The sequence below is a fragment of the Lycium ferocissimum genome, chromosome 3 (assembly GCF_029784015.1).
Source record: "Lycium ferocissimum isolate CSIRO_LF1 chromosome 3, AGI_CSIRO_Lferr_CH_V1, whole genome shotgun sequence".
Taxonomy (NCBI): Eukaryota; Viridiplantae; Streptophyta; class Magnoliopsida; order Solanales; family Solanaceae; genus Lycium; species Lycium ferocissimum.
This window is the reverse complement of record NC_081344.1, coordinates 71118336-71132871: the sequence shown is the minus strand read 5'-3', so window position 1 is coordinate 71132871 and position 14536 is coordinate 71118336. Positions and strand designations below refer to the sequence as shown.

The window sequence follows — 14536 nt, the reverse complement described above, 5'->3', positions numbered from 1 at the left end:
AAGTATATCAAATAGAATATCAGATTTGAATTTAATGAGATACGATTTTTGGGCGTTTTTAAGGAAAAGAATCGATTTTAAATGTGGGCTTAATTATAGGATGTTCTGCTAATCAAGCTTATATTTTTTTTAAAAGATTCTTCTCTTCTTCTCCCTCTATGATAGATACCATTTCTAGACTTAAAATTCATCTTCTCTCATAATATAAATTTTAAACCAATATTACAAAATATTTTTATTAATGACATGTGTATTAATTGTATATAAAAATTGATTTGTATCATTTGTATATGTGCGATCATTGTGTGTTTGAAATCTGTATAAATGTTGAAAACTAGTTATGTATGAAATGTGTATGGAATCTGCTATATACTATCATTTTTTAGATATATGTGGCATAGTGTGAATGGAATGCGAATAAATTCGATATAAATTAATCTAAAAATGTGATATAAATTAATCTAAAAATGTTGAAAATTATACGGGTATGGAATGTGGTTTGTATCAATCAAAAACTTAATATACATATATACTTTCTCATAATCTATACATACTTTGATTAGATTTTATACAATTTATATGTACTTTATCATAATCAAAATATACATACAACTTTTATACATATTTCATACATAAAAATTATAACGAATCTATACATATTGCATACAAAAATTTACACAAATTTATTTTTCTATTATGAACTTTGTATGGAATCGGGATTTTATATCAATCACAAATTTATTATACATATTTTCTCAAACTTTATACATACTTTGATTAAATTTTATACAATTTATATGCACTTTATCATAATCAAAATACACATAATTTTAATACATATTTCATATACAAAAATTATAACAAATTTATACGTATACATATTGCATATAAAAATTATACATATATGTTTTACGATGTATATAAAACTATTTATTAGTATTGACTTTTTGAATAAAAAGTTGAAGAAAATTGGAAAGCAATATCTCGTAATTTTGAATGGGGAGATAAAAGTGGATGAAATAAGGGAGCATGGAGAAAATCAGGTAACAATATATTTTAATTTTGATTGGAGAGAGAAAATTGGATAAAATAATGAAAGCAATCTCCTTACCTTATTTAATGTGTTTTATTTAATTCTTTTTAATTTACCTGATTTGTATAGATTTTGTAACAAATCTATTGATATGTTTAATAAGTGAAAAGTATCGTTATATTCCATAAATATAACCTCTTAGTATGTACATATATATGTTTTTTGCCCATTTTAATATCATTTTACAACAAAAGAAACAACATATCAAGTGTAATTCTACAAGTGGAGTTTGGGGTGGGTGGAATGTACGCAGACTTTACCCTTAGCTTTGGAGGTAGAAAGGTTATTTCCGATAGATCCTCGGCTAAAGTAAAAGCAAATGAAAGCAGCTTGAAAATGAAGTAACGACAATGAAAAAACCATGGCAAACTACTATATGAAGCATGTCAAAGCATTTCCGAAAAAAACTAATAGTAGCTACAACAAAATACTATGAAAATCAAAGTACGGGGAGCAGCAGATAATAACCGAAACTGAAGTGTAGTACTACAACTACTAGGGAATCGCGGGGCAACACTCAACCACCAACTAGAATCGCGGGGCAACATTCAACTACCAACTAGTCTTCTACCCTAATGCGTGTCCTCCACAACCTTCTATATACGGTCATGTCCTAGGTAAGCTGAACCTGCGTCATATCTTGCCTAATCAACTCTCTCCAATACGTTTCCGGCCTACTTCTACCTCTACCTCTCCTGAAACCATCCAAAGTCAACCTCTCAGACCTCCGAACTGGGGCATCCGTGGCTCTCCTCTTCACATGCCCGAATCATCTCAACTTTTTAATTTCATTTTATAAAAAATACAATTTTTTTTATAACCAAATAATCATTCAAGTTTTTAATTTTTTTTATAAAAGTCACTAATTATCTTTTATAACAAAAATATCACTCAATTTTAAAAAATTATCACATAAAACGATTAGGAGGAAATAAAAGACATTTTATATAATACTTAGGTAAACTTAAATATATTTTTTTTACAAAAAGGTTATTTAATTACTTGTTGTCATAGATACCCAAGTCTTTTATTATTTCTTAGATTATGTATGAGTCACGCACAAAATAAAATGGAAGAAATATGTACTACCGGTATCAGTGAACTAGGAATCATTTGGTGACTCTGAAATAAAAGGAAAAAATTAAATGGACCCACTTTTCCCCACCTTGTGGATCCACATATGTGTAAGCATATGATCTGGCAGCTCAATTATGCCAGCCTAGCATCTCCAAATATCATCAGTGAGATTAATATAGAAATTAAACGATATGGTATCATAAATTCTTTTAATTTAAATCAATTCTCTTCTATTTTTAAATTTAAAAAAAAAAAAAAAAAAAAAAAAAAGCAAAAGAAAAAAAGTTTGACAAACCAAATCACGCTACTGTTGACTGTTGTGCAGCAACTAGCAAGGAGAGGATGACCGATAATCACGATTAATTAGTGAGTATTATGACTTTAAGTCATGCCTATTAGTGAGTACTATTAATTTAACTTGTAAACTGTCTGCGTAATCACGATTAATTAGTGAATATCATCACAACAATTGAACGTGTTAAAGGAAAATTACATGCCACAACTCGTATTCTTTTTACGGAGTCGAATTCATGCCAAATCACGATTAATTACTATTATTAGTAATAACTCGAAGTAAATATTCATATTTCCTTTATTTTACTTTGTTTGATATAACGAGTTGACGTGCTGCATTAAGCTTTGTGATTTTACCAAAATTTTTTGGTTTTCTCTATCCGTGACTCCATCATGGCAGAGTAGAAAGTATAAGAAACTGGAGAGAAGAGTCATTTGATTAGGTCAATTGATTATGTGGCCATTACATCTTCAAAAGTTAATGTCAAACCTTTTAAAAGATCTTTATTTTTACATGTAAGATATCTGAAAAGAAAGTACAAGAGATCTTTATAGAGACATTTTCTTCTATTTAAATTGTAAAAGAGTCATGTTGAACTACTTCCTCTATTCCAAGTTACAATAAGGTACATATAGAGGGACTACGGCCTTTTTGGAAACCACACTAGCAACAACAGTAATAAAGGCAAAAATAAGTATCAGAGTATCTAGTAAACATAAAACAAAGATTGATCATAGATTTAATACGTGAATGAAACAACGCGCTTTGAGGAAAAAAACAAACGATAGACGGACACTTCAATAGGTACAAGTCTGGGTTGAGGTGTCTAAGTGAATTATGTGGACAACTTTAAGGGTCATCGATTACTTAAGCCTTGATTGAAAGTATCAATGAGAGGAAAGTCTCATACAAGAAAAGACAGAAAGAGTTCTTGAAAAAAGCTCAAGCACCAAGCACCCTTTGTGATGTAAAAATTTGCTATCGTCGTTTATAGAGCTTACCACAATGAATTAGAGGTGTTTCCAAATCATGGTGTTGTTACCAATACTTTTAGAAAGTTTAGCGTGCTTCGGAGTTGGAGCAATAAAAAAATATGGTGACACTAGAAGAGTTTACCAAGCAGAGGATAAGAAGTTGGAGGAAGAACTGCGGAAGGTAAGGAAGGAGAATAGGGTGAAGGAGTTATTGTACTTCATGCATCTTGATTGTTAACTCCTTCACTCTATGCTCCTTCCTTACCTTCCGGTAGCGTTGTTCCTCCAAGCTCGCATTAATCCTTTTCGTAAATGCTTCTAGTGTTGTATTTTTTATCGCTTTTTAACTCCGGCGGCCCTCGAACTTTGTAAAGGTATTGATAACAACACCAAGATTTGGAAACACCTCAGGTTCATTGTCGCAAGCACTATAAACGACGGTTGCAATATCAACATCACAAAGGGTGCTGAGTTCTTGAACATTTTTCAAGAACTCTTTCTGTCTTTTTTGTATGAGGCTTTCCTCTGAGTGATACTTTCTATCAAAGCAAGCTTCATTTTCTTTCCAATCATGCCTAAAGAGGAGGAAAAGAAGGAGAAATGTGTTTGTTCGGATATGGGATCAAATGGCTTTGTTGTTGTGGTGTGTTCCTTTGCCTAAGATTGGCTCCTATTTATAGGGAGAATTTAGATTCTGTAAATTTTTGAATAGTTTGAATTAGAGGATTCTTATTTGTCACCATTGGCAATTTTGACATGAAATTAAATGAGGACAGACTAGATACCAAGTTAGATTGAAATATGTGGAGTTTATGGCTCCGATTTTATGCTGACCAATTTTTTTCGAGTCAACTTTGGGTTTAGGAGAATAATTCAGTTGAAATTTTTAAGTAATCTCCATAAAAATTATCATAGAGTAACAACAAATGTGATTGCTTGCTAATTTTATAAAAAAGTGATGATAGAGTAACAACATATTGCTTACTAATTTTAGTCATCAAAAAAGTTAAAAATAATAATAATACAATCTCTTTAAAAATAATTATAGATGTACAAAATTAAAGATTGAAACAAGCGAGCATTTTAAATAAAAGATGTAAAAAATTTAATTAACTATAGTGGCTAAGAATTTTGAAATATTAATTCGACAATATTTGAATATGCGTAAAAAACAATCCATTTAACTGTTAACTTTTAATAATACAAATATATATTGAATATTAAATGGTGATAAATGTACGATTATAGCCGTTGCAGTGCTTCATGGAAATACATTTTATTTTTTCCAATTATGCAGAAACCATATTTAGTATAACTTTTATGCTATTGTCAAATATATTACAAATTAAATCCTACTTAAATTTATTTTTTTCACTGTCCAATACTCACCAACCTGTCACTCGACACACATTTAAAAATTTTAATGTGAAGTTTACTTTGCGATCGTGATAGGTGTCCGCAATAGCGAAAAGAAAATTGTTCGAATGGTGTTTCGAATGGGCATATCGTTTTTTTTTTTTTTAGCATATTTGGAGTTCTAGAGCTCGGAATTGGGTGATTTTCGCGGCATTCTTCTCATTTTGGAAAGGGGGTAAGTATTTAACCTTTATTTTTGTGTTTCTTGATGATTATTTTCTTTAGTTATCATTTTTATCCGTGTTCTGAGCCCCAAAGTTGAGAAATGGTAAATCCTTGATTTGAGTATCGATTCGTGGAAGAAATTGGATGATTTTTTTTTTCTTCAGATTTAGGACCTATGGGTAACCTGATTTTGTGACAAAATTAAATTTTTGACCTTCGGAACTCCAGATTGACTTTTGGGGTGACTTTTTTGGACCCGTGTTAGCACCACAGCAATATGGGTGTCACACACTCATGTAGATTATGTATTTGATAGTTTTGGAGCGTTCAGAGGTACTCCTGATAGGAAAGGCGATTTTCTTGATTCATTTGTTCAACTTTGAGGTATGTTAAGACTTCTAGACTTCGTTTAAAGGACGTTTTCAACAAAGATAATAAAAATAAGCTTATCAATAAGGGATAAGGGCGTAATAGGGGGTCTCGTATCCATGATATGACGAGCATTGGTACGAGTACCGGTGCCATGATATGAGTGACAGTGCACTGTGTAGTTATGGGTCCTGACCCAGAATGCCAAAGCATATGGGCATTAGCTTTTCTATACTACTTTTTTATACTTGACTATTTAATTGTATTGGGTACTCTAAGAAATCTTGTACAATTGTGATAAACATGTTGATGAACTTACTTGAACTTGTTGGCTATTATGTGTGGATTACTGATGAACTTACTTGAACTTATTGGCTATTAAGTCCGAATACTGAGATATTCACTCTTTTATATGTTGTATCATGCATGTGCATTGATGTGGCTCTATATGATCCGAGAGAACAGGATTTCAAGGTAAGTGATGGTTACTATGCCTAAATGATCGGTTGATGGATATTTTGGCCTCATAAGGTCAATTGCATGATATTTTGGCCTCTTAAGATCAGTTTCCCAATGTGATCTGGGAGATCTTTTATTCAGAGTAGTATATGGATTTAGCGGTCCCTCATGGGTCGCATCTCCTGTACGCGAAGCGGAGCTCTGTGCGTCTACGAGAGCATATTGCATTGCATTTCTTTAATCACTTCTTATCTGATTACCCGGTTAACTGTTTATTTGATTCTCTGATTTTCTGAGTAAGCGGCTTACTTGGTACTATTACATTCTTTACCTGGTAAATGGTTCGGTTTGAAGTTAACATAACTGGTAAGGTTAAAGAGACTTTTCCTCATACTTCGTCACAGCTTCTTTAGTTGTCGGTCTATGAAATATACTTAGTACACGTGCTTTATGTACTCATACTACACTTGCTGCACTCTTGTGGTGCATATTCTTTTCTGAATACGAGTGGGTTCCGCGAAGTGGTATGAGTCTTGGTTATGTTCTTTGCTGCATTTAAATATGATAGTATGATATTGTGTGACTATAAGAACTTCTTATTAAGTTTGAAGCAGACTAATTAAAAAATAATGTCAAATAAAATGGAACAGAAAGAAATATTAACCGTAATTAAATAATATAAGTCTTTTACATCAATAATGTATATTATTCGCTTATTGATTTAGTACGTGAAGAGGAGATGCGCAGATGCTTCAGTGTGGAGATGTGAGACGTGAGAGGTTGGCTATGGATAATTTCAGAAGAGGTAGAGTTAGGCCAAAGAAGTATTGAGGAAAGGTGATCGGGACACGACACGATACGACAAAATAAGAACTATTGAGGACATGACCTGAGAAGGGAGGTTGTGGAGGATATATGCACACCCACCACGGGTGCGTTAGCATTTCAATTAGAAAGAAAAAAAATAGTGATTTAGAGCCTCGTTTGGATGGGCTTATAAATATTGTTTGCGGCTTTATAAGCTAAAAAAAATAAGTTGGGGTAGTCTAACTTATTTTTTTGGTCGTTTTAAATTTATAACTCGCTTTTATAAATGGTAAGTCAAATGGTGCCTAATTATTTTTTTGAGCTTATTTTAAGACAAAATGACTTTCTTACACAAACCAAACACTCAAAAAAAGTCGAAAACAACTTATAAGTTACTTATAAGCCAATCCAAACGGGCTCTTAATATGCTCTTATTAGTTTACGCTGATTTATGTTCAAAATTATTAAATGCATTTTATTTTTAAAGGGAGCATAGAGTATTTTTTATTCACTCTTTCTTTGACCCTAATCATTAGCATTTATTCAATTACACCTTCTTCTCCTCACCTCTCTCTCTCTTCACTCTACAGTGTAAAAGCTGAGAAGAAGAGACTAATCTACATTTCTAAATGACAGATAACAAATTCATGAAGGGTCTAGTAAGTACGTTTTTTATTTTTAATTTTTATAGGATTATTACAAGCTATTACAATTATCAATTTTAATTACAATAGCAGCATCTATTATTTCCAAGAAAATTAATATTCATCTATTTATCTTTATTTGGTGTTGCTAATCTACTTTTGTGATGTGATTTGAGTACTTGGTATTCAATTTTATTGCTAAATTTGTACTAAAAATTGAGTCTTGGAGCTGTTTTTGGTACTGTTCTTACTGAAATAAGCTTATAGGGGTGTCCTAAATTGGTTGTTTTTTACAATTTTTTTTAGAGATCTTGAAACTGAGTTACTGTGATTTGGTCCACATTGTCTTTTTCAAGAGAATAAACTTGTGTTAAAAGTGGAAAGTCTATATTTTTAATTTTTTTTGAGGATTCTTACAAGTTACAATTCTCAATTTTAAGTACATTAGTAGCATCTGCTATTTCCAAGAAAATGAATATTCATCTAGTCATCTTTATTTGGTGTTGCTAATCTACTTTTGTGATGTGATTTGAGTAATGGGTATTTAATTTTATTGCTAAATTTGTACTAAAAATTGAGTCTTGGAGCTGCTTTTTGTACTGAATGTTAAAATATGCTTATTTGGGTGTCCTAAATTTGTTTTTACAATTTTTTTAGAGATCTTGAAAATGGGTTACTATGATTTGGTCCACATTGTCTTTTTCAAGAGAATAAACTTGTTTTGTAAGTGGAAAGTCTATATTTTTAATTTTTTTAAAGGATTCTTACAAGTTACAATTCTCAATTTTAAGTACATTAGCAGCATCTGCTATTTCCAAGAAAATGAATATTCATCTATTCATCTTTATATAGTGTTGCTAATCAACTTTTTTGATGTGATTTAGTACTGGGTATTCAATTTTATTGCTAAATTTGTACTAAAAATTGAATCTTGGAGCTGTTTTTTGTACTGAATGTTGAAATATGCTGATTTGGGTGTCCTAAATTTGTTTTTACAATTTTTTTAGAGATCTTGAAAATGGGTTACTATGATTTGGTCCACATTGTCTTTTTACAAGAAAATAAACTTTTTTTGTAAGTGGAAAGTCTATATTTTTAGATTTTAGGATTTTGTTTGCAATTCATGATTTTGCATTTTTGTCCATTTTTCCCCTAGAATGAACTTGTTTTGTAAGTGGGAAGTCTATATTTTTAGATTTTAGGATTTCCAAGCTTTTGCATTTTTGCCCATTTCGAATGATCTTGTTTTGTAAGTTACTATTTTCAATTTTAATTTACATGTGCAGCATCTGATATTTACAGGAAAATGAGTATTTATCTTTATTTGTGTACCTAATCGACTTTTTGACGTGATTATAGTATTAAGTATTTAATTTTATTGCTAAATTTGTGCTCAAAATTGAATCTTGGAGCTGCTTTTTGTACTGTCCTTCATTAGAGTTCTCTCTTTCTTCTGAAAGATGCTTATTTTGGTGTCCTAAATTGGTTCTTATGACAATTTTTTTAGAGATTTACTCGATCTGGATACAGGGTTTCTATGATTTGGTCCACATTGTCTTTTTTCAAGAGAATAAACTTGTTTTATAAGTGGAAAGTCTATATTTTTGCTTTTTACCTCATGAATGTTGATAGAGGGATCTAATATGAAGATGCAACTGGTACACTATTGGTTACTTCAGTGTTTTGAATTACTTAAAGCTTGTGAATTTATGTACATACACCTGATTTGTACATTTTTTTTTTCTCAGTTCTCATAATTATCTCTTTCATTTCTACTCCCTTTTTTGGACTTACATTCTTGAGGAGTTGACATAGCTTAGTTACTTGCTATCAGTCAAGTTTTCTTTTTTCTGAAAATGAAAAAAGAAAAGTTATCTAGTTGAGGTCTTTCTACTGGTTTTCTCTAAATCCTTAATGTCATCTTCATTTATAGGAGCTCTTTTTATATTTTACTGGGGGCTTTCCAAACCTACTCGTTATAGAATGTAGACAAAGTACTGTTTTAACTATAATTTTGGATTAAGTGTGCAATGCTGTGGTTTAACTTATTTTAGATCTTCGGTTTAACTTATTTTAGATCTTTGTTTTCCTTAAGCATCTGCATCCAACAAAAACAACATCATAATGATGGGCTGAGCTAAGAAATGGGCGGGTCAATGACCAGCCCAAACTTGGGCGGATCATGTTTTCATGGGCTAATTTTGCCACCTTTACTGAGAGATTTACCATTTCCTTTTTGCTTTTATCTTTTACAGGCAGTGCTAGTTTTGTTATTGGGATTAAGTCACAGTATAGAACATACTGAAGCTCAATTTGACGGACAATGCAATTTCAACAAGCCTCTGAAACCCAGACCTCACAGTGCATCAGTGTTGGACTTTGGTGCTGTGGGTGATGGAGAGACTCTAAATACTGTGGCCTTCCAGAATGCCATTTTCTATCTTAAGTCCTTCGCTGACAAAGGTGGGGCCCAGCTCTATGTTCCAGCTGGCAAGTGGCTGACTGGAAGCATAAAGCTTACCAGTCACCTTACTCTCTTCCTCGAAAAAGAAGCCGTTATTTTGGGATCACAGGTTAGCGCCTTGACTTGTTCTGAAGTTCCTGCTTATTTAGATTTTTTTGTGTTATTGGAGATAGAAAGGCTGCTACTATAGCACCCAAGGGTATGGCCTAGTAGTCAATGAAATGGGAGGAGAATCATGAGGTCTCAAGTTCAAATCCCAGCGGAGGCAAAAACATTAGATGATTTCTTCCCATTTATCTAAGCCTTGGTGGACAGAGTTACCTGGTACCTGTTGCTGGTGGGAGGTAGCAGATATCCCGTTGAGTTAGTAGAGGTGCGCGCAAACTGGCCCGGACTCCACAATTTTTTTAAAAAAGGCTGCTACTGTATTTACAATAGCCTAAGCATTAATTATTGGAAAAGAAATGATTAGCTCAAGAACTTGTAGCACTTGGTGACGAGGTGCTGTGTTTTAGCTGTTTATAAATACATTCAACTCTTGCTACATTCATGGCAATTCCAAAAGGGAAGATGATACATGTTCAGCCGTGGAAGGGTAGATCACAAGTGGTCTGTCTGCATATAATTAATGTCACGGTTTATGTGGCACTCTTTCCTTTTTAGTCAGTCTAAAAAAGAATGACACCTTTCTATATTTTGTAACATTTTAACTTGGAAATTTCCATTTTACGGTGAGATGATTTCTAGCCACACAAATACCTTTGACTTATTTTAGGCCACAAGTTTCAAAAGTCTTTCTTTCATTCTTAAACTCCGTGCTCGGTCAAACACCTTCACATAAATTGGGACGGAAGGAGTAATATTTTATCCTAACCTCGTAATAATCAAATTATAATGTTTGTAAATGCATTGTGATGGTGGGGACTAACTTCAGATTCTCAATCTATTTACATATGCATTGGATATATACACATATATTTTATAAGTACGTTCTTCCAATGCAGGATTATGCTCATTGGGATATAGTTGAAGCCTTACCTTCCTATGGACGAGGTATTGAGGCACCAGATGGAAGATATCGCAGCTTGATTTCTGGAAATAATTTAACTGATGTTGTGATAACAGGCAGGAATTCCTTCGTTGCATTAATCTACTATATTTGATGTTTCCGTTTTTGGCCATGCATGCAGCCAACTTACGCCTATTGCTTGTGCAGGTAATAATGGAACGCTTGACGGCCAGGGTTCTGTATGGTGGGAGCAATTCAGTGCCCATTCTTTAAATTATACTCGACCACACCTAGTAGAATTTGTTCGCTCCAAAGATGTTGTCGTTTCAAACTTGACTTTCCTGAATGCTCCGGCCTGGAATATTCGCCCGGTATATTGCAGGTAAGTTGATTATCTCTGTGAGAAAAGCTTTCCAATATAAGGTTCTCTTGTGATAAGATCTGGACTTTTCTAATTTATTAGAAATTTTCATATTTTGCAGTAATGTTGTGGTTCAGAATATAACAGTTCATTCTCCAGCTAACTCCCCATATACCTATGGGGTAGTCCCAGGTTGGTTTAATTAAAATCATTTCTCTTACCTTTGTATACAATGTTTGAGCATCTGAGACCTGCTTTAAGTGGTACAGCCAGACTTCTTTATAACAACCATTCTGTACAACGACATTTCACTGTAACGTCAAGTTTTCTTTGGAAGTGATTTTCATGTTATGTTATTATATTATATGTCCCTTTCGATATAAACTTCAAATATATTGGGACAAAAGATATCGTTATAAATAGGTTTGTATATCCAGCAGTCAGCACTTTTGACTGTCCAAAAACCTCAAATTGATTTTCTAACACAATTTTCCGCCAAAACTCAGTAGTTTTCTTGACACTCATAAAGAAAAAAAAACTGGATAGTTTCCTGATACTGCTTGGTTCATCTAACAATAACACCTTTCTGTAGCACAATTAAAACAGGTTTTTAATAAATTAATGTGATTATTTATATATCGCAATTAATCTAAATATGGAGGTACGGACATGGGCCTTAACTCTGATTTTTACTTTGAGCTGATGGATGAGAATAATTAAACCAGATATTACAGAAACATTTGTTGTTGTGTTTTAGAAATTTAGAGGTACTTGCAGCTTTTGTTCCAAGTAATGTGAGACCTGATACTGTAGGACCTCTCTATAACAGTCATTCTGTATAACAACATTTCACCATGTTTTCCACATGGAACCGATCTTTCCTGTTATGTTATATTATATGTTCTTTATAACAACATTCACTATAGCAGCCAAATTTTTTTTGGAACAAACGATGCTGTTATAAAGAAGTTTGACTGTATGCATTTTCAGATTCTTCGGAGCATGTGTGCATTGAGAACAGCAACATTAGCATGGGTCACGACGCTGTTGTTCTCAAAAGCGGTTGGGATGAGTACGGGATTTCCTATGGGAAACCTACCTCGAATGTCCATGTCCGAGGGGTTAGGCTTCAGTCTTTTGCAGGTGCTGGTGTGGCTTTGGGTAGTGAGATGTCTGGCGGTATCTCTAATGTGCTAGTAGAGCATGTTGACTTGCATGATTCCCTTTTTGGGATTGAGCTGAAGACGGCGAGAGGAAGGGGTGGTTATATCAAAGATATTATCGTTATGGATGTGGTTATGAAAAATGTGCAAGTGGGAATTGAGGCCACCGGTCAATGTGATTCTCATCCGGACGAGAAATTCAATTCTTCTGCACTTCCCGTTGTTAGTGGTATCACTTTTAAGGACATTGTTGGCACAAATGTTTCCACAGCAGGCAAATTCATTGGATTATCTGAATCTCCATTTACTTCAATATGTCTATCAAATGTCACCTTTTCCATTTCTTCCAACCCTTCTACACCATGGCTATGCTCTGATGTATCCGGTTCGTCTCGAAATGTGTCTCCTGAACCATGTCCCGAGCTCGAGAGCTCATTTTCTAGTACTACCTCAACTTGCTTCGCCCTCTTACGCCACCCTTCCAATCAAGTTGCGGTTTCGTGAGTGAAACAATTCATTTTATTGAACCTATACAATGGTGTACAATTCTCCAATAATATGCAATTCAGGATCTTCAGTCTCGTGCTTTTGCAAGTTGACATCAAAACTCTGGTGAGATAAAAAATTTCAAAGTGGCCTGAGATTGCTGATTGTCGCCTGTGTACAGCGTCAGTTTCTTCATTCACATATAAGAAAAGTTTTGATAGTGCAGCAAATTCAGATGAGTTGTTTTATTTCTGTTATTTGTTCATTCGTGTTTTTAGTCATTTGTCTTACAGTTGTAAAATAGGCAGCAAAGGAGGGGTGTTACAGTTGATTTGTCATTGTTGAAATAATAACCATTTTTTTTTTTTGGGTCATTTGATTGAATTGAAAGGAGTTGTTAGTCCACAAAGTCTTGAGCTGAAGGTATCAGCAATTTTTTAAGATTGTATCATGTTACCTCTACTTGCAGACCCTGCTTGTTGAGGTGACTCAATGTTGTCATGTATGCATTAGGAAGGCATTATGGCAAGATTTGTAATGGAGACAAGCTTTTTTTAAGTGTTTTTTATTCATTTGATTGAATTGAAAAGAAATCCTAGTCCACAAAGTCTTGTATTCAAGATATCAAACTGCAACTTCTAAAAATTTTGAGGTAACTTAATGTTGTCATGTCAACATTAGAAAACATTATGGCAAGATTTGTAATGGAGACAAGTCATAACTGTCAGCACCTTAGTTTGTTTCATATTTCCTTGGATCCTTTGTCATTTCATTTTTCTTCTGGCCCAGTAGATGGGGTGGAGAGGGGTCTACCAGAATTTTCAAACTAATTGGTAAAGTTTGTTGGCTGCCAGTGAAAATATTATTAGCCATCAGCAAAGGTCCATTTTTGCAGTAGGGTTCTTTTCTGTTTGGATTTTTTTTAAAAGTTATAAACACTTACAATGTAAAATGTATACTATGAGTAACATACTATTGTAGAAATTTATCTTTAATTACCTTATAAATGACTTGATTGTTTAATTACCTCTTACAATGATAGTAGACTTTTTTAGATTACCTCTCCAGGATCCCATACAACGATTAAACTTGTAATATGTTGTTATGACACCTTTTTAGACTAGTTATTAAAATCATAATTTTTCTTCTCCCAAATACCAATTAGAGCCCGTTTGCGTTAGCTAATTGAAAGTATCCGGTAAACACCAAATTTTGAAAACACTTTTAAGTGTCAATGCTGATTTTATGAATAAGTATGTTATGTGTCCGGAGAGAAGTTCTAAAGTTAACAATAAAGATTGTTCTGTTTGGTAAAATAAGTGTTGATAAGTATTTTGTCCTATTAAAATAATTGAAATGTCTTACAAAAATATAAATCAAAAAGTATCTTTACATGGAAGAGGAAGGGAATCACGATGTTCAGGCAAACACCATTATATAAAATATGAAATGGGACATAAGGAGTACTACATTGTAAAATAGTACTCACATGAATTCGGTGCAAGGGCATTAACTGATAGAAAGTTTGCATGCTCCAGTTACAAATTATTACAATGAAGACAAAAGTACTTCACTAGTCTCTCTGTATTCTCTTTTTACTTTTTTGTGCCATGCCAAAAAGGTTCTCATGGTCCCTGCCTATATTCCACTAAGTTCCATCATCCCTTGGTATAGTAAGCTGTATGAGAAAAAGACTGGTACTGGGATTCTTCAAAAATTTCGACAAGTAGGTGCCGGATCCTCCAAAAGTCGTT

General features: G+C 33.3%; 1 protein-coding gene across 2 annotated transcripts; it reads left to right on the top strand.

The window, feature by feature from the left end:
• The first annotated feature begins 7155 nt into the window (after positions 1-7155).
• On the top strand, positions 7156-13340 carry LOC132050656 (probable polygalacturonase). 2 transcript variants are annotated; one of them, XM_059442014.1, is made up of 6 exons: positions 7156-7314; positions 9555-9872; positions 10768-10888; positions 10980-11154; positions 11255-11325; positions 12124-13340. In XM_059442014.1, exons 1-6 carry the CDS (start codon positions 7285-7287, stop codon positions 12798-12800), a joined length of 1392 nt encoding a protein of 463 aa, XP_059297997.1. In that variant the 5' UTR covers positions 7156-7284; the 3' UTR covers positions 12801-13340. The 2 variants fall into 2 exon arrangements, with proteins under 2 accessions (XP_059297997.1, XP_059297998.1); XM_059442015.1 differs by having other exon boundaries at positions 7156-7318; positions 9559-9872.
• The last annotated feature ends 1196 nt before the right edge of the window (positions 13341-14536 follow it).

What these genes read in the sequence shown, in the direction of transcription:
- LOC132050656 (XM_059442014.1), top strand. Translation starts at nt 7,285, where the DNA reads ATGACAGATAACAAATTCATGAAGGGTCTA. An exon ending in AACTGATGTTGTGATAACAG is followed by an intron (nt 10,889 to 10,979) that starts GCAGGAATTCCT and finishes TTGCTTGTGCAG; the next exon opens with GTAATAATGGAACGCTTGAC. An exon ending in ATTCGCCCGGTATATTGCAG is followed by an intron (nt 11,155 to 11,254) that starts GTAAGTTGATTA and finishes CATATTTTGCAG; the next exon opens with TAATGTTGTGGTTCAGAATA.